At 31.0% G+C, this 20,996-nt stretch overlaps 1 protein-coding gene across 7 annotated transcripts in view; it reads right to left on the minus strand.

Moving 5' to 3' along the window:
- The window catches only part of LOC122637305, an 80,457-nt gene that overhangs the window by 8,195 nt on the left and 51,266 nt on the right, over positions 1-20,996 (minus strand). For all 7 annotated transcript variants that reach the window (XM_043829325.1, XM_043829322.1, XM_043829324.1 and 4 more), the window contains 4 exons: positions 4,205-4,330; positions 2,743-2,923; positions 1,929-2,248; positions 1,382-1,646 (listed from right to left, as the gene is read on the minus strand). In XM_043829325.1, coding sequence (XP_043685260.1) covers positions 1,382-1,646; positions 1,929-2,248; positions 2,743-2,923; positions 4,205-4,330 — 892 coding nt within the window. The remainder of the gene's footprint in view (positions 1-1,381; positions 1,647-1,928; positions 2,249-2,742; positions 2,924-4,204; positions 4,331-20,996) is intronic.

Consider the following 20,996-nt stretch of genomic DNA (forward strand, 5'->3'; position numbering starts at 1 on the left):
AAATTTTCAAAAGTCTGGCAACACCGTAGTAGATTTATTTTCTTTATCTTTTTTTTTTCTAAATATAATAATAATAATAATGATAATAATAATAATAACAATTTAGAAATACTTTTAACAATGTATATAATACTTCACAAAGCAAACCAATTATCATATAACTTTAATTTACACATTTCTGTCTATATGTGTATCTGTGTGTGTGTGTATGCGTACGTGATGCATATGTACGTATGTGTATATCTATGTTTGAAAGTATTATGTATATGAATGAATGTGTATGTATGTATATTGTATTTGTGTTTAACTTATATAACAAAAATACACCACTCGACGAATTTACACGACCATCACCACCAAATATATAATAATGAGATATATATACACACACACATATATATATATATATCTTATTACATACATTTTTCATTACTTTCAAATTAATTAATTAATTAATTAATTTTCTTTTTCGTTACATTACAAATCAATACAAATAAACATATATATATATATATATATATATATATATATATATATGCGTATGTTTATTCATATTTATTTTTCTACGATACTAATTAACAATATCTTCTACAGATTACTATTATTAGCATTTTATAGGGATAGAACCCATGTATCCCTTGTTTAAGGGTTTTAAGGGCTTTAAGGGTTGGACCAGTAAGCGTTGCATGCAACATTCACATGCTAAGCCTAATCAAAATTCATGCAGCTCAATACACACATATACATACATACATATATATATATATATATATATATATATATATATATATATATGTATATATATAAAATATATGTATGTATTAAATATTGATCATACACTCTTCTTTCTTCTCCCTCATTTTTATAAAATTAAAATAAACGAATTTTTAATAAATAAAATTTTTTAAACACTACCATGAAATTATTTATAAAACATTACATTCTTTTCTTTCACTCTTTTCTATCACTTTTGCTGATGTTATCGATTGCGATCGTTATCTCTATCTCAATCTCACCCCTATTACTAATATCACTCTCCTCTCTCTCTCTCTCTCTCTTTCTCTCTCTTTCTCTCTCTCTCTCTCTCTCTCTCTCTCTCTCTCTCTCTCTTTTCTTGTCATTATAGTAGTGATATTAATAATAACAAATTTTTCTTGATAACAAACAAATCAAATTTTTTAAAAAAGAATGAGAAAGAGAGAGAGAAAGAGAGAGAGACAAACGTATCAAAAATCTTTTAATCCACATTAAAAAATCCGTAGAATATTTCCAACGATTAAAAAAAAAATAGAAACAAAAAATAAAGAGAGAGAGAGAGAGAGAGAGAGAGAGAGAGAGAGAGAGAGAGAGAGAGAGAGAGAGAAATTAAAAAAGAACTCACCAACTTCCTCGAGCTGATAATTCTTGATGACCTCTGCTAGTTCCATGTTACCAGCGATAACAGCAACCTGATAAGGTGTCTGATTCGCATAATTCAGGCTGTCCTTTTGTGCGCCCCTGAACAATAACTGACGTATGCAGGAGGAATCATTGTTGTTAACAGCGCAGACATGTAACGGGGTGTTACCAGACGCGTTACGTGCGTTCATGTCGGCACCATAAAATAGTAAATGGTCGAGATGTTGGACCAGATTATTTCGGCAAGCCTAAAAAAGAAGAAGGAAGGGAGAAAGAGAGAGAGAAAGAGAAAGAAAAAGGGTAAAAAAGAATATGTGTGTGTGTGTGTGTGTGTGTGAGGGTATGAAAGAAAAAGAAAAAAAAAGAAAAAGACAAAAAAAAAAGAAAAGAAAGAGAAGGAGAGAAAAAAAAGAGAGATTAGATACATTCCGCAGGATTGATCGATTAGAAATATATTGAAAAAGAAAAAATTATATGTATGTATATGTATATATATATATATATAGATGTGTACAGAAAAGATGATAAACCTGATGAACTTCTTGCCACCCTTGTAAATCCTGTGCCCCAATAGTAGCATGATCGTGCAATAATGTCTCGCAAAGCATCGGATCTGTTTTGTTGATAACGCTGTAATAAAGTGGCGTCAGACCCTTGGTATCCTTGTAATTAGGGCTAGCTCCTAATTCCAATAAAGTTTTAACAGCCTCTAAACTATTTCTTTCAACGGCACGGTGCATTGCCGTTAAACCTTCTTTCGTACGATAATCTAACAGGGCACCACCATTAACCAAGGCTATGATCACTTTCGATGGTTTTTTTAAACTCGTCGCTAATGTCAATGGCGTCTCTGTAAAAAGAGAGTGATTTTTTTTTTTTCCAAGCTGAAGGGTGGATTTTGTTTTCTTCATTTACTTTTTAAAATGTTATTATATTATCTTAGAGAGATAATTGAAGAGATCTATTTTATCGACGTTGTCAAAGATTTAACAAAGAAATAATGAAAGAAATGAATGCAATTTTCAATAACTGTTTTATCGACATCGGTCAAAGATTATATTTTAATCATACTGTTAAAGAAAGATATTTGTCATTTCTGTTTTATCGACGTTGTCAATGACTTAACGCGAACGATTAACAAAATAGATATCCTGAAGTGCCTGTTTTATCGACAAAATATCGATCAATATTAATGGACGAAAAATATCCAAAATAACTATTTCGTTTTATCGATCTTGTCAAAAGATAATATGAAAAATTTAGCAAGTATTTTGTCTATTATTATTATTATTATTATGGTTATTGTTTTTTCTGGATTTTTTAAAAAATTTTCTCTTTTAGTACCTCCTGTCTCCTGGCAATGAAAATTCGGATCCAGGCCTTTGCTGCACATCTTAGCTATTTTCTCGACTTGACTATTAGCTACATAGTCTAACAACCTTCGTAGATTGGTACGCGTGTGCATCGCCTTCAGCTGCTTCTCATCGAGATGTAGCATCTTGTAGACACGCCTTTTGTACTTCAGCTGCAAAAAACAGAAAAAAAATATATGTATATATATAAAACAAAAAAATATATATTGTTGAATACAAAAATTTATGAATGAATGAATGAATTATTGAAAATTTTGAATTAAAAAAAAGAATTTATGTATTTATTTATTTGCTTATTCAAGCAAATAGTAATATTTCAATATATATTATTTTATTAATAAACACACACACACACACACACACACATATATATATATAAACATTTTTTAATATCTTTTAATATTTTAATGTTTAAAAATTTGCATTAATATTTACAATCTTTTCATCTTTAAAGGATATAAAATGTCTTTGAACCTTATACCGTTCTGATTATCGACTAACTCCTCTTCTACTATCTCTCTTTGATCACGTGCAGGTCACTGGATGATAATAAAACGCTTGGGTGAACTCGTTTTGACACTCTCTCTCTCTCTCTCTCTCTTTTTGATAAAAATCGGGTCAAGAAACGTACACGAGCTACCGGGCTTCTTCGTGATATTTAAAAAAAAAAAAAAAATAGAAAAAAGAGAAAAAAATAAAAAAGAAAAAAAAAGAAAAGAAAGAAAGAAAGAAAGAAAGAAAAAAAATCTTTCTTAGGGAAAGAAAGACATGAAAGAAGAGTAAAGAAAACCTTTTCTCTTTTGCTGAACCTTTTTTCACCTCATTTCTCTTTCTCTCTTTTTCTTTTCATCCTTCTTTTTATTTAGGTTCTCACGATATAGAACCATTCCGAGCCATTTCTGGGCTGAAATAATCTTCTCGTAGTCTCGTCAATGGACCGCCAACCCAGAGAAAACCATTTAAATTCTTTCTATTCAAAGTATTCCAAAGAATGAATATTATATATATATGAGTGTGTGTAGGTATATATAATATATAATGATAAGTAAAAAATTTTGTATTTGTATAAAAATTCTAATTAAATCACCAGACATATTTTTTAATGTCACACCAAAAAGAATATTATTACTATTTGATTGCAAGCGTATTTTTATTCCTCATTTTTTTCTTCTCTTCTCTTTTCTTTTTATTTTTTTTTGTTTTTATTATCAATTCGTTTATGTGTCAAATAAAAGAGTAAATTACAAGGACGATGCGATCTATTTAAATTCGATTAAATTCAACTGATCAAGAAAATAAGAAAATCTAAAACAAGATCTCGATTTCGACCTTATTAAATTGATTGTTCTTTCTATCGATTCAAAAAAAAAAATAAATAAATAAATAAATAAAAATTATAGTAGTAATAATAATAAAAATAATGAAGATCTTACCTCTAGGTAACCAACAGGACCATTGAAAGGATAATCGCCAAGGCGACGTTCCTCGTCCAAAAATTTTCCAGCCTTTCCATTGACTGGAGGACAGAAGAGGCCATAATTGAAGCTCTCCTTCAGCTCCTGGAAATTATCCCGCATAAATTCAATTTCAATGTAGAGTTCCGTTCTAATGAGAGAAAGAGAAGAAAAAAAAAAAAAGAAAAAAAATTCTTTCCTTTCTTTTTTCTTTTTCTTTTTTTTTTTTTTTTTTTTTTTTTTGTAAATTGGAACACACCCACCACCTATTGCACATTTTTTTTTATAAGCATGCAGATTTGTTTCATCAAAAAATTTAATGCAATTATTATTTATTTTGTTTTTTTTTTTTCGTATACATACACATCTATACATATAGAGAGTACATACATACGTATACATTAGCGTGCATTTATGTTTGTGTGTGTGAATTATAATGATATGTTTGAATATGTTTATATTATATTTAGAAATAGTAATGTTTTTTTATAGACACACTTGTATATATATATATATATATATGTATATGTATGTATGTATAAAATGGTATACATAGCAATTGATTAAGAAAGGGGATGCATAACTTAAATTTGTTAATATTGTTTAATTGAATTTCTTAAATATGGTTCACTCAAAAAACGCGATTTAATTCAATTCAATTTATTATTATTACTATTAATAATAATATATATATATACACACAATTTTTGTATTCATATTTATATAAATAAATATATTTCTAAATAAATAAATTTTTTATTAATATATATATATATATATTAATAAAAATTCATATAAAAATACTTTATTAATAAATTTATAATATATATTTTTTTTTAATATCACGAAATGAAAGTATAAAAAAATATATGGCGGGGGTAAAAAGAGAGAGAGAAAGAGAAAGAGAGAGAGAATGGAAATGAGAGCTCGATGATTGACCAATCGTACGAATTAAAAAGATATTAATCATTCAACTTGCATTAGTTTCTCGTTGGAGATCTTATTCGTCTCTTTCTCTCTCTCTCTCTCTCTCTTTTTCTTTTCTTCTCTTTTTTTTTATCCTTCTTCAATTCGTTCGTCGATCAAATGCATATTCAGAATAAATTGGTAAGTTTAAAAAGGAGCATGAACTCTGTTATACGTTATTCATGTTAACTAGTTGCTGTCGTCATCGTCGTCAAAAACATTATCGATTTTGTAATTAGAGTGACATTAGATTTGTATGTCTCTTCGTGTGTGTACTTATGAAAGGAAAAGAGAGAGAAAGAGAAAGAGAGAGAGAGAGAGAGAGAGAGTAAGAAATATATATACGATTCCTTATAATATAATAATCATATAATCAATTTTTAATAATTTATTAATAATTCAAAAATTAAACATAAAAAGTTATTAAACTTATTAATAATCGAAATAATCTTATAAAATTGCAATCAATAATTACGTTCATTTGTCCCATTAAAATAATTGATAAAATAATTCTGGGATAACAAATCTTCTTTTCGCAATTTTCTTTTTATATTAAAAAAAAAAAAAAAAAAAAATACCGACAATATTTTTCTCCACGTTCTATTACTTTTTTTTTTTCTTATACAAGGTGATTCAAAAGTTTCTAGATTGCCGATGAGCGAATCAAGTGATTCGTAAAAATAGATTTTAAGGGGAGAACTCGAAACTCTAGTCGTAATCGTCGATGGTGAAAAAAGAAATAATAAAAAGAAATTAAAGAATAAATGAGAAAAAAATACACATATGCACATATATATAGAAACATAGACAGATATCTCTGGACGTTCGTTAAATCCTGCAGACTTTAACGAACACCTTCTCTCTCTCTCTCTCTCTCTCTTTCTCTATTTCTCTTTTTCTCTATTTCTATCTCTTTTTCTCTTTTTCTTTATCTCTATCTTTATCTCTCTCTCTCTCTCTCTCTAACTAAGTTTAACAACGTCGTGTAAATACGAACGTCTACGCAGAATTTCTTCCTTTATTTTCCTTTTTTTTCAAAATTTCCACCATGGACATTAAAGACAGAAAGAAAAATAAAAGAAACAGAGAGAATAAAAAAACAGAAAGAGAAAGAAAGAGAGAGAGAGAGAGAGAGAGAGAGATAATAAAAGAACATTGAAGAGGGTTGGTAAATGTTGACTTCGTCAGGTACATTTAATGATGCTGTCTTTTTTTCTCTCTCTCTCTTTTTCTTTATCCATCTTTTTCTCTCTGTCACATTCCTAGAAAACTTATAAAAAATAAAAAAAACACACGGACACACACTCGGACACACAAGCGACAATTTTTATCGAATCGAACGATCTCGTAATCTTCTGCCAACGAATTAATTCCGATTTCATTTTGAAAAAAGGAAAGAAAAAATGAAATAAAAGAAAAGAAAATTTTCTCTAGAAGCAAAAATTTCTTTCATGAAAAAATCACGTTGCAATAATTTCTTTCTTTTCCTTTTTTTAATTTACTTTCATATACACTTTCACCGTATATATGTATATGTATGTGTGTGTATATATATATATATATATATATATATATATATACATATATATATTTTATTTTTTATTTATTAATTTCGTAAAAAAGAAAAAAAGGAAATAGAATAATTGAGAAGAAGTTACGAGAAAAGGAAATTATGTGCTCTTCAATAAAATCTAATGATTGTCATTATCATCATCTCTCTCTCTCTCCATCTCTCTCTTACTTGTTCACTTACTTACTTACTAAATAAGGACATTAATATCTCTTTCATCGAATTGACAATTTACTTGTATTATACCTTCGTAACTCGACTGTGTAAAAGAAAGAGAATGAGAAAGATAGCAAGAGAAAGAGAGATAGATAGAGAGGTAGAGAGAGAGAGAGAGAGAGAGAAAGAGAGATGGTAGCAAAAAAGATGGTAGACCTGCCAAACCGGCGCTCCAACTTTAATTAGTGTCCCGTAATTGCTTCATAAAGTCTTAAAAAGCGACATAATCGCACCGTACTAAACCTCTCTCTCTCTCTCTCTCTCTCTCTTTCTTTTTTTTATTTTTTTAACCCTCATTCTCCATCTCTTTCTTATTCATCATTTATCAACCAGTAGACGAACTTAATGATCGTACTAAATTTTATCCAAATATCATAGCAAATATGTCAAGCCTAATTTTTTTCTAATTTTGATAAATTACTCTCCCTCTCTTTCTCTTTCTATTCTTCTTTTCTTCATGTTTTATCTTCTTTTATTAATCCATTAATTATCGATTAAAAGTTATAAATCTCGACAAAGAAAAAAAAAGGAGCGAAAAGAGAAGAAGATGATCGCAATTATGCCGACGATATTAATATCAATCCTAATTTTTTTTTAATTTTGATAAATTATACTCTCTCTCTCTCTCTCTCTCTCTCTCTCTCTCTCTCTCTCTCTCTTTCTTTCTCTATTAATCTTTATCTCTCTCCTTCATTTTCTCATTATACATCTCTTTTAGATTTATTCATTCATCGATTAAAAATCATATTAAATCTCATCGAAAATATAAAAAAAAGAATTATTGCAATTATAGGAATAATATCAACCCTAATTTTTCTTTAATTTTGATTAATTCACATTCTATCTCTCTCTCTCTCTCTCTCTCTCTCTCTCTCTCTCTCTCTCTCGTTCATTCTTTCATTTTTACATTCCCTGTCTCTTTCGCTTCGACTCACTTCAAAAATGAAATAACAAACAAAACGATTTGAATTATTTAAAAAAAGATAAAAAGAAAATATAGAAAAAGAAATCGAACCTACGAATTCTCCGATTACGTCACAAACCGATGAGGAAACACAGTACATGTAAGTATGTAAGTACTTACACGTATTACACAATGAGATTTAACGCCTCGAGTGAGTCCCCCAAAAAAAAAAAAAAGAATACACTCTCCGTATATAAAAATACGAGACCTCCAGTGGATACCATGCAACACTTATTGGGATTCATGATTCTTTTTTTCATTTCTTTTTCTTTTTTCTTTTCTCTTTTCTTTTATTTTACTTTACCTCAATGCATTAACAACATAAAACGAAACCAAACGAAACAGTCGTACGTAACTGCATACATATATATATATAAGTATTATCAACATTTACATATATATATATATATATATATATATATATATATGAAATAGTCGTACGTAACTATATACATATATATAAGTATTATCAACATATACATACATATATGTATATATATACATATACTATATACAATATATTATATATATAAGAAGGCGAGAGTACATCTTTGGAGTGAAAGTTGATCTTGCTGTGAACATACTTTTCCTGATTCATTCATATACATACATATATACATACATATATATATATATATATATATATATATATATATATATAAATCTCTCTTTTATCCATTCAAATATTTACATATACGCATCGTCCTATCAATCTTCATCCCTTTTTAATACACACAAAATGATATTTATTATCATCCTAAAAAACTCACTGCCCTATTCGATTCTTCTTTCAAAAAAGAAAAAAAAAAAGAAAAAAATATAAAAAAAACTAGACTTTCTATCATCATCATCATCATCATCATCATCATCATGATCATCATCAATAATTATTTACTTATTTATTTCTTTTTTAATTTGTAACTTCCACCTTCACTTCTAATCGAATTTAGAACGGACTAAAATACATATACAAACACATACACATACATACATATATACATAAATATATATATATGCCCTAACTGTTCACCAGCTCGTTCTAACGAACTTGGCGTTAGCGAGATAGCATGGGTGCAAATGCAACGAGCTGTAAAATGCATTTATGTATGAGGGAACGTCTCGTACGATGATCGGAAAGAAGAGTGGGGGTGAGTGAAGGGAAAGGAGGGGGGTGAGAGGAGAAAAGGGGAGAGAAAAAGATAGTGAGGATGAGGATGAGGATGATGAGGTGGGAGAAGAGGGAAGAGGGGGAAGGGAACCTACTCTCTCATCCGTTATACTTGCATCTCTTACACCCCTCTCTCATCCCACCCCTCTCTTCTTCTCCTCCCTCCTCATCTACATGTGCATGCACATAATGCGCACGTGGGCCCTTTTTGCTTTCTGTGTGTAAAGAAAAGAAAAGAAAAAGAAAAAAAAAAAAAGATAAACTTCGAAGTCTCTTTTTTTTATTTCTTTTTTTCTTCTTTCTTTTCTCTTTTCCTTTTATTTCTTCTTTTTTATTTTTTCTTCTTTTCATGCACACGTTATTTCCTCTTAAAGTTCGTATGGGTCTCCTCGTTTCTTCTTCTTCTTCTTCTTCTTCTTCTTCAATTTTTTTATTTTATTTTTTCTTTCGATTTTGTAATTCTTTTGATATTAATATAACAATCTATAAGTAAAAAATAAATATATAATTCTGTAGATAAATAAATGTTAATACTATGTAGTCGATCAATTCGTATAATTTTTTATAAATACGTACATATATAAATACGTACAATAAAAATTTTCTTCTCTAACAAGAGAGAAACTTTTTCTTCAAAATCACACTATAATTTCTTTATCTCTCTTTCTCCCTTTTTTTCTTTCTACGAGAATACAATAAATAAATAATTTATTTCTTTATACGTTCATTTATTCCTACACTTTTCCCGATTCATTTCTTTACCATTTCCTTTTTTTTTTTTTCTTTAATCGTAAACAACTTTACAAAAAGAAGAAAATCCCCATAAATTTTAGCTCCTCATTTTTTCTCTCTTTTCATTTTCTTCTTCCCTTCCTTGCTTATAATTATATATCTCATTTTGCGATGGAAGATACATACACATACAAAAAAAAGACACATACATACACACACACATATATATACATAGTATAAGAGTCCCTTAAGTTAAACGATGAGACGTGGGGGTGTTGAGGGGTGGGTATTTCATGGGTAGGCAAGAAGGGAGTAGGGAACCTTTTTAGTACGGCCCTGTATGGGAGAATAATGGTCGAACCGTGTCTCAATCGTACTTTATGGGATGTAATTGCGGTCTCTCCTCTGGCGGAGGGGCCTCTCTCTCTTTCTCTCTCTCTCTCTTACATATACACCTTCTCTCTATCTGTCTCTCTCTGTTTCTCCTGGACCGAGATGTTAAGCTCGTGCGGCCTCATGTGTACCAGCGCACAGCAAATGTGGAAGGGAAAGAGTGGTTTGTGTTGTCCTGGACCAAAAGAAGAAGACGAAGACGAAGAAGACGAAGAAGAAGAAGATGATGATGAAGATGACGAAGGAGAGAAGAAGAGAAAAAGAGAGAGAGAGAAAGAGAGAGAGAGAGAGAAAGAGGACACCAAGAGAAGCGTTACGGTTTTAACCTCAGCAAACGAAGCACGAAACGAGTTTTCGTCCATCTTTTCGTGCTTGACTTTTTATTTATTTTTTTGTCTTGTTTTTTCTTATTCCTTTGAAAAAAAAAAAGAGAGAGAAAAATTTTTTCTCATCTTTTTTGTATTTGTTTCTTCTTCGTATTTTTTTTTTTTTCTTCTTCTTCTTATTCCACACGCGGACCTCAGGTAATGTCGAGTTAATCGATAGAGTCAATATTCTCGAGTTCGTTGGCCCCCGTTCTCGTACATACGTACATACATATATACGTAGATATGCGCTAATTTGGATTCGCTCATCAATAAGGGTAATTTCGCTTTCGCGAATTTTTTTTATTAAAATTTCCGGGTTACGCGGAATGGAATGTTCGTAGATCGAAGTTTCTATCTATCTCCGAAAGAAAAAAAAAAAAAAAAGAAAATAACCCCAAATTGCCAACTTTAAAAATCAATGACCATTCAGGAACTTCGAGGACAGAACTACGAAATCTTTCTTTTTTCACATATCTCTCCTCTCTTCCGTAAATAATGACTTTTAGTAATCTCGTCGATGATTTCGATCGAATTATATTTTTTTCTTTTTTTAGTAGACATGCGCGGAGTCCAAAGAAAAGGTTTATCGGACGAGATGGTGAGAGTTAAAAAAAAGTTGACGAAGTTAAAAAAAAGATTTCTCAAATGTCGATTTTACGAGATCGTTCCGCGGAAGAGAAAGAAAAAGAAAAAGAAAGAAAAAAACTTGACCAATAGTGTTACTTACACGTGTTACATAGATGTAACGTAGATGGTCTAGATGATCGAGTTGATCCTGAATTGATCTCTCGATCTCTCGGACGAAGTTAAAAGTTTCTCGAAGGAGAAGAACGCTGATACTCGTTCGATCGTTCGAAACCGGATACAAGGAAAATATCAATAAATTGAGAAGAGAGAGAGAGAGAGAGAGAGAGTGGTAGTGAGAGGGGATGAAGGGGGTGAGAGCTGTATAAGTAGACGACGAAAGTGAAGAGCACAAAAGGTGAGTGGAATCACCCTCAGAGCTCGAGCAGAACATCGGCGTTAAAGAGGAAATACGAGCCATAAAACTTCGATGTGGTGGTACGTGCCATGGACCACACGAGAAATAAAGAAAGAAAGAAAGAAAGAAAGAAAGAAAGTAAGAAAGTATTAAAGAGAGATGCACGTTCGAGAATACAAAATCGAATTGCTGAGGCTGTTGAGAAGAAAAAAAAGAAGAGGAAAGTAAAGAAATAAGAAAAATTAAAACAGACAGTCCTGGAATTTTTTTTTTTCTTTTTTTAACAACCAAGTCCTTTGAACAGATATTACACAGATGTGTGTATGCGTTTGTACGTATGTGTACCAAAAGAAAATCCTCGTTTCGATCGAACTTGATAATCTTCTTCTTCTTCTTCTTCATCATCTTCTTCTTCTTCTTCTTCTTCTTCTTCTTCTTCTTCTTTCTGATTATTATTATTATTATTATTTTTCTTTTTTTATTTCTCTCCCTTTTTTTTTCTTCTTCTTCTTCTTCTTCCTCTTCTTTCTTTCTTTGCTCTAAAACAACTTTCGTTTTATTCCTTTACAATTTCCGTTTGCGTGTCGCCATTCCCCTGTGTGACAACGTCGGAACGCCTCAAGCATCATCCTTCCCATCGCTGATATTGACCAATAAGAAAATATTCACTTGACTGACGGACTATCCAATAGAGATTGTCTATCTGTCCTTTTCCAACGAATAATATTCTCGGATTAAATGGAAAACTCGACTGTTGTCCCCTATCGATTGAGACTTTGATACCCAACAACAGTTACATTTCATTATCTTGTAGGATTGCAAGTTGACGACAAATTCTTGAAGAATCTTTTTGGTCAACCTTGAAATCTTGCATTTCTTCTTCTGCGGATTCTGAATATATTAATTGATTCGTTCGATTAATACTGCAAGTCAACGATATTTTCGATTTCTTTGTTGGGTCTTTCAAATCAAATCAAATTAGTGAATCGAGTTTTTTTCTTTTTTCTTTTTTTTTTTTCATTCGATGTAATCCTAAAGAAAAGAAAAATAACTAGACTGTGATCATTTAATCAGCTGATTCTTCTATACCCAATAAAGAAGACACTTTGCATTTTATAGCATTATCAGCGAAAGACAAGTTTTGACCAAATTTCTTTCGACCAATCATCGTTTTTCCAGCTGCGGATTGCAAATAAATTAATATTCCTGTCGATCGAACTCTTATGGTTTTGTATTCAACCAAAAACTAGATACCCAATAATACTTTTGTAGGAGAAGATGACCAGGAACAGTGTACAGCGACCCCAAACGCAACTCAGACTCGATGAATTTGTTCGTTCACTTTTTTTTTGCGTTTACAAAAAGAAAAATATATTTTTAAGTCGAATCGTTCAAGACGAAATCGTTCATTTCACTTTTTATTTCATACAGCTCCATCTATCCCAACAAAATTTCAATATCGAAAAAACTCGTATATCACAACAAGAGCCTCTCATTCATTTCGGTATTGAAATATTTTCTTAATTGCTAAGTCGAGTCACGTGATCGGAAGATACCACGTTAAAATATTCATCAAAATCTCACATAGTCCCTCGAACCTTCCCCCTCTCCCATCACCATTTCTGAAAATCTACCTGACACTATATGTCTAACAACTTCCGGAGTTTGTCTCTTGTCTCTTCCATCTTCTCTCTTTTTTTTTTAGAAGAGGATGTGTGTATGTGGGAGGAAGGGACGATCACGTATACACACACACACACACACACACACACATACTCATTCATTCATACGTACACAGATAAATTATTTATACACTTTATTTTGAGTTTCCTTTGGTCATGCAAGTTTCATAGTCCAGACCAATCATCGTCCTTCCTTCTTCTTCCTATCTACTTCGTAGATAAAAAAAAATAAAGATAAAAAGAAAGAAAGAAAGAAAGAAATAAAGAAAAGGTAAGATGAAGTCATCGAGTTCGTCGGTCTCGAATACGGTTCGTTCGTTCGATTCCAAGAATCCTTAGGTACTTTACCACGAAAGATTATGCCTTCGTGTAGAATGTAATGATTACCATAGCGATTGCATCATCGACACAACCCGTAAGGAAAGTTACACACACAGATCAACACACACACACAAACGTATACATTTGCACGTTATATCTATGAAAAAGGAAATAAAAAAAAAAAAAGAAAGACGGACATTTTCGTCACCCGTTATAAGATTTTGTTATAACCAGTTTACGAGAGGATCGTGAATTTTTGTTTTTAGTTATAGTGTTCGGTGTTTCTTATGGGGGGATGTTTGACATTTTTTTTCCTTTTTTAATTGTTTGTCGTTTCGAAGGATGACAAATTTGTTGCGAAGGATTGCAATTAGGATTTGAGATTTTAATTCTCTTTATCTTCGACATTTTTCATGCTGTTTCGAATTAATTTGTTCTCTTTTTCAATTTCATTTTCGTAACTCTCAGTTACAATAATTATCAAACATACATACAGACGTTTTTATAACGTTTGAAATTTCTTTACAAGATTTGGAAACATCTCCTTTCTTACTTTTATTTTCAAATTTTAATTTCCTTAATTGCTAGATCCAAATCATTGTGGATCATAAGAAATCATTTTCGGTAAGCCGATGAAGTTAGAAAGAGATAGAAAGATAGATTAGAACGAATTGATCGGAATAATGAACGAGAGTGAAAGAGAAAGAGAAAAATAGAAAGAGAGAGATAAATAGATAGATAGATACATAGATAGATATGATCATGCCTTCGTCACACTATCACCAATGATTAACAATAAGAACATATCCTACACTTTCACCGTTCGAAATAAATGTACATAAATCTTTCCACGTATATATGTAATATGTATTCACATAAATTAACATAAGTGTATACACTTATAATACACATACATACATACATACATAGATACATACATACATACATATATATATATATATATTCATATGAATATCATTTCTGGATGGATTTTCTTCGATCACGTGACACACACAAACACACACAAACATATAGACAGAGGTGTATATTTTATATAAAAAAAAAAATATTCCTGTGCATCGTGATGATAAGTAAATATATATATATATATGTATATCTATCTATCTATCTATCTATCTATCTATTTATCTATTTATGTATCTATGTATGTATGCGTATATGTCTCTCTCTCTCTCTTTCTGAGTGAATAAGAAAACAAGTCGTGCCGATCTTCCTTCAGCATTGCCAAGACTTTAGAATGCAAATTGAACGCTGCGAATCCTTGCCTCTCTGCTTGTACCTTGGGGACAGAATCTGCTTAGGTGGCTATGGACAGTCGATGGTATGCCAGACCTCTCTTATATATATATATATATATATATATATATGTGTGTATGTGTATGTATATGTATATACTTCTCTCTCTTTCTCTCTCTATCTTTCTCTTTCTATCTATCTATCTCCTTCTTACGTATATACCTATGCACGTTTATGCATCGTCTTGGCCGACCTACAGTGGCGTAGAATCAATGAAAATTTTCTTCTATTTGCCCCCTTTTTTTGTCTCCACTTATCAATTTGTTTGGGTTTTTCTCTTTTTTTTCTTTCTTTCTTTTTTATTACTTATATGACCTTCTTTTCTTTTTTTATTTATTTTTTAGGTTTCTAACTTCTGCAGTGCAATCCGCAAATCTATCTCTGTCCTTTCTTATATATATATATATATATATATATATATATATATATATATATGTATGTATGTATTATAGCTTGGTCGTACTACAGTGGCGTAGATAGTGTGAAAATTTTTACTTTCTTTTTTTTTAATATATATATATTTTTTATTATATCGTATATGTGCATACGCATCTCTGTGTGTTAGTTTTTAAATATAACGGGTATACGTGTATTATTTTCTCTCTATGTCTCTCTGGCTTTTTTATGTACGTTTTGGTCGATTTACATTGGCGTAGAATCTATAAAAACTGCTTTAATTTTTTATTGATTATATTTTATGGTTTTTTAAGAATATATTCTGCAGTACGAATGTACTTATTTCTCTCTCTCTCTCTCTCCCTCTCCCTCTCTCTTTCTTATGTATGCACGTTTAAGTGTCTCGGTTGATCTACATTGGCGTAGAATCTATGAAAATTTTCATCATACTCAATCAGTTCAATTAATTATCAATTCTAATATTTCTTCAATCTACTTTTCCTTTTTTAGAGATATCATTAGCATACTTATATTTTTCTTTTACAATCTGCAGTGTCGTAGAGACGATAAAAATCAGTCATGTTTTTAATCGTCAACTGATAAACTTCATTTCCCAAAAATAACAAAAATGAAAATACAATCGACTTATATTTTCTTAAAAAAAAAAAAAAAAAAAAAAAAAAAATACCACCTAAAATTATCAATCGACATTATTTCAAAAAAAAAAAGAAAAATGAATCAAATCCAAAATAAAATACATATTATCCAACGTTTTATATGAATTCGTTACGCCATTGTTAATACACGGAAAGAGTGCATATACAGTCAATACACAACTATAAATGTAAATCTGTATTTATGTAAGAGAGTAAGAGAGAGTGAGTAAAAGAGAAAGAGAGAGAGAGAGAGAGAGAGAGAGAAGGGTGGGGAGATTCTCAGGTCACACGATAATGACCTTATTACAGGAATTATGGGTTTCCAGCTTGGAAAGGGCCGCGAGGGAGTCTCCGGAACATTTTACTTTTGCTTCGGAACTCAGGACCGAGTCATCGGACTGGTTCCGGTTTACACTTTCGTTCCTAGAACTCTCAACAACGATCCACTACCCTTCTTTAAGTCTTATTATCAATATTAAAAACTTTACTTAAAAAAAAAAAAAAAAAAAAAAAAAAAAAATGATTACGAACGTCATCGTACGATCCATTCCTCATCTAAATTTTACATGCAACAATTAACGATAACGCAAATCTTTCTTCTTCCCTTTTTAATTTTAATTCACTAGCTAGCTATTTAGCTCCTCAACTTCCTCGTTCATTTATTTTTCAATTTCGTGAACATCAAACTCAAATAATGATTATCGTTGATCGCAACGCCTTATGATTTTTTTCTTTTTTTGATTCGTACAAAACGATTTGACGATTTCTCTTTTTTATCTCGTTCGATTTAGAATTTTAGAAAAAAAAAAATTGATAATAATAGTAATAACAATGTCGATAAAAAAAAATAAATAAATAAATCTTGATTAAATTTCATCATATTAATAATACTAACTACGGAACTTAGGATCGAGTCATCGACTGGTTCCGGTTTACACTTTCGTTCCTAGAACTCCAGGACGATCTGCTCCCGAGCGGGAGGATCTAAAGAAGAAGAAGAAGAAGAAGAAGAAGAAAAGAGAGAGAGAGAAAAAACCTCAACAAAAAAAAAACAACAACAACAACAAAAAAGATGGAGAACCGGTAGAACGTTCCTTACAACTACTCGACTCTTCTTCTCTTTCTTCCTCCTCCTCCTCCTCCTCCATCTCCTTCTTCGTCTTCTTCTTCTTCTTCTTCTTCTTCTTCTTCTTCTTCTTCTTCTTCTGTTTTAACGAAACGACGTTGAAAGTGGATTTGCTAGATAGTACCGAGGCCGATCAACCTTCTTCCGTATGGTGACGTTCATTTCTAGCGTTAATTTCTCTACTCTTTGATCGGGGTAATAACGGAACTAGTTTATAAATAGAAAAAGAGAGAGATAGATAGACAGTAAGAACCCTCTATATCTCCCTCAAACTTAGAATCATTAATCAACGAGATTCGAATCGTAATTATAATCGAAATCTTTGAATCAAACACTTAGACGCTGTGTTGGGTAATCTGGTTAACAACTTCGACAACTCATATTACATTGTATAATGATTTATGCTCGGAAAATTTATCTTTGATTCGTACGTAAATGAAATTTTTCTTTTTCTTTTTCTTTTTCTTTTTTACGAGCATAAACGTAAAGTGCCAATTTATACTCGTTAGGTATAACGAAATTATATTGCACAAGTTTGAAACATTACAAAGTGGCACAGTTGGTTAGACATCTGTAATATTTTTCCTTTTCTTTATCTTTTTTCTTTTTCTTCGAGGGAAACTTCAATTTGCCTTTCTGAGGTAGCGCCATTAATCAAAAAGATCCGACTCGTAATTATAACCGAAATCTTCTAACGAAATACATGGACGCTGTAGTTGGTAAATGTATCTCTAGTATTTGTACGATTATTTTATTTAATCTTTTTTTAGTTCCATTTTTTATTTTTTAATTTCAATTCACGATTTAGCGTTCGAAAGAAATTAAGGACACACTGTTAAAAATTTCGCGCGTTTGTATTTTTTTTCTTTTCTTTGTTTTTTGTGAATAAAAGGTACACACACAGAAAATTCATGATTATTATCATTATCATTATTATTATTATTATTATTATTATTATTATTATTAGTATTATTATTATTATTATTATTATTACTATTATCCGTAAGGTACGAAAGTAACGTGCGAAAAAAGGATGGCAAAAAATATCGGGAAGCATTTCGTTGTCGTTGAATTTTCAACGTGGCACCCAGCCTTTCGTAAAACGTAACTCAATTTTCTCGGATCGCGGAATCGAGTCTGCGTCGGGGTTCACTGGTAATTGCCAATCAATTCTGGAAGCAGTTGGCCCGCACGTGACGACAGTATTTCGTGATCGATCGTATACTTTCATCCTCTGTTCGGCAAAGATCGAGATACCACACCCATCTCTATCTATCTCTATTTCTATATACTTCTCTCTCTCTCTCTCTCTCTCTCTCTCTCTCTCTCTCTCTCTCTCTCTCTCTCTCTCTCTCTGTCTCTGTTTTTATCTATCACTAAACTCATTGCATTCGAGATTTGCATGAAAATTTATATGAACTGAGTAATTTCAACAAAAAAAAAAAAAAAGAAAAACGAATAAAATAAATTAAATGGAACATTTTTACGAATCGTTTTACGAAAAGAAAAAGAAATCATAGAAGTTAAATCGTTTGAACGAAATTAGACGGAACGTTTGATGAATAATTTGAAGAGAAACAAAACAAAAAAGATGTACAGATTAAATTCAGCCAATAGGAAATCTTTCGATCCCTCGAATCAAAAGCTCTGCAAATCACCCTCCAGGTGATATCAAACAAAACAAAATAAAAAAAAGAACAAAAAAAAAAAAAAGCTACACCAATCAACGCTTTCCATTCTAATTGAATTTCCAATTAAAAATCGCTCTCTATAAATTTCCTCGTTGATATGTTTCAAAGTAAAACTACGACTAGCTGTGATGAAATGAATTTCCCAGAGCAAACCTAAAAATCATTCGATTCCAACCCCCATAGATTCTACCGAAAGCATAACTCATAAACCATGTGTAGACCAGCCTCGATTTTGGTCGTGTCGCGGCTTGGATTCAACAGCGAGGTGCTCGGCCAGTATTTTTAAAGACAAGAGTTAACTTGGAAGAGAACAGAGAGGGTTAAGGGGTCCAATAGGAGAGAGGGTAGGTGGGGGTAGGTGAGAGTAGGCAGAAGGGTAAGGTAAGCGCTAGGTGAGGGGTTAGGTGAGGAATAGAGGGAAGAAGAAATAGAAGGGCTATGTACAAGGAATTCATGAATACGAGATTGCACTCGGAGAGCCCCGGGTAAATGTCTTGCTGTAGATGCTGGCTACTCTTCTTGGGTTGAAAGACTTAGCTCTCTTTCTCTCTCGTAGTAAGAAAGAAGAAAAAAAAGATTTAAAAAAAGAACCTTTCACGTATCTCTCTCTCTCTCTCTCTCTCTCTCTTTCTCTCTCTTTCTCATATATACATACACATATAGTAACACTATCTCGTTCACTCTTACTCTCTTTCAAGGAAACAAAAGTGTAGGTAATGATCGATTAAAATTAAGTAGACCATTTAACAACGAAGCTGTTCAGGTGTTTTGTATAAGGTTTCTCTTTCTCTCTTTCTCTCTCTCTCTCTCTCTCTCTCTCTCTCTCTTTCTCTTACTCTTTCAGTTCTACTGTATTGAAATACTGTTCGAGGGGCTGAATAAAGGTGGGAGAAAGAAAGAGAGAGATATGATTGGCCTAACGTAAGAAATTATTGTTATTACTACGACACTATCGTCGACATTTTCTTCTTCATTACTAGTTGGGTATATGGCATTGTAAAGAGAACTGGAATAATATTCCTTCGCGTGTTTTCTATATATCCGGTTCGTTTTCTTTCTCTTTTTGTTTTTTTCTAAAACGATTGCACGTTTTTCACGATCATTTCGCGATCGTCCTCTATAGGACGATAATCGTCCCGTCGATTGTAATTTTATTTAGATAATTGACTTCTTTGAAGAATCAAGAAACCTGAAATTTTTTAAAGTATCGTATTTTTGTACGAATATTATGATATATATATATATATTTTTTTTTATGTGTATAGATTGGTGAGGGATAAAGTTAGGAAGACAATTATTCATCCCTCTAAAATTAATAATCATTTCAAATTAGAATTCTAACAATCTTCAAAATTTCATTTACCTATCCATTCTCCAAGTCAATATTAATAATTGTCAGACAGAAAATTTTGTTTCTTTTTTTTTTTTTTTTTTTCTAGTGAATATAGTAGAAATCAAAGGATCTTAATGTATCAGAAACAAAAAGTTTGTTAGAATAATTTTATAATCATATCTAGTCTTAGAATTTATAAATTATGCGAACGAACGAAGGATGGAAATCAATGATCCATTGTTTATTTTATTTCTATTTCTTTTTTTATAGTGGAATTAATAAGACGAGTGATCTAGAATTTCGATATGGTGTTACACCATGCCGTTGATCGTATTATAACCGTGTTTCCACCATAGATCTTCCTTGAAAATCATTCGTAACGCTTGCTGGTGTTTACAAGAGCGTAACTATTACAACGATAAATTAGAACAAGTTCCGGGTACATACATATATATATATATATATATGGTATTAGAAAATTGTTTATCTCGAAAAAAAAAATGTTACTTTTAATTCTTTTCATTACGATGAATTAAAGAAATAAAATAAAATAAAATAAAAATAAAACAAATGTCCGCCTATCGTACATACAATTTCTATTTAATTTCGATTCATTAATGTGATCTATTAAATTTTGAATTAAAAAAAAAAAGAAAAAAAAGAAAGATCAATCAATCACAGATTTATATTAATCTCGATCAAACGATCGAAGAATTACACGAATCATTCGATTAATTATTAAATTAATAATAAACGTTGAAAATTTTACCGAAAAAAAAAAAAGAAAAAAAAGAAACAGACATTAAAATGGAAGAGAACAATAGAGAAAAAAAAATAATAATAATCATAGAAAAGATCTAAAAGAACGATTGGGATCTAAGGTGAAGGAT

The sequence above is a fragment of the Vespula pensylvanica genome, chromosome 25 (genome assembly GCF_014466175.1).
Source record: "Vespula pensylvanica isolate Volc-1 chromosome 25, ASM1446617v1, whole genome shotgun sequence".
NCBI lineage: Eukaryota > Metazoa > Arthropoda > Insecta > Hymenoptera > Vespidae > Vespula > Vespula pensylvanica.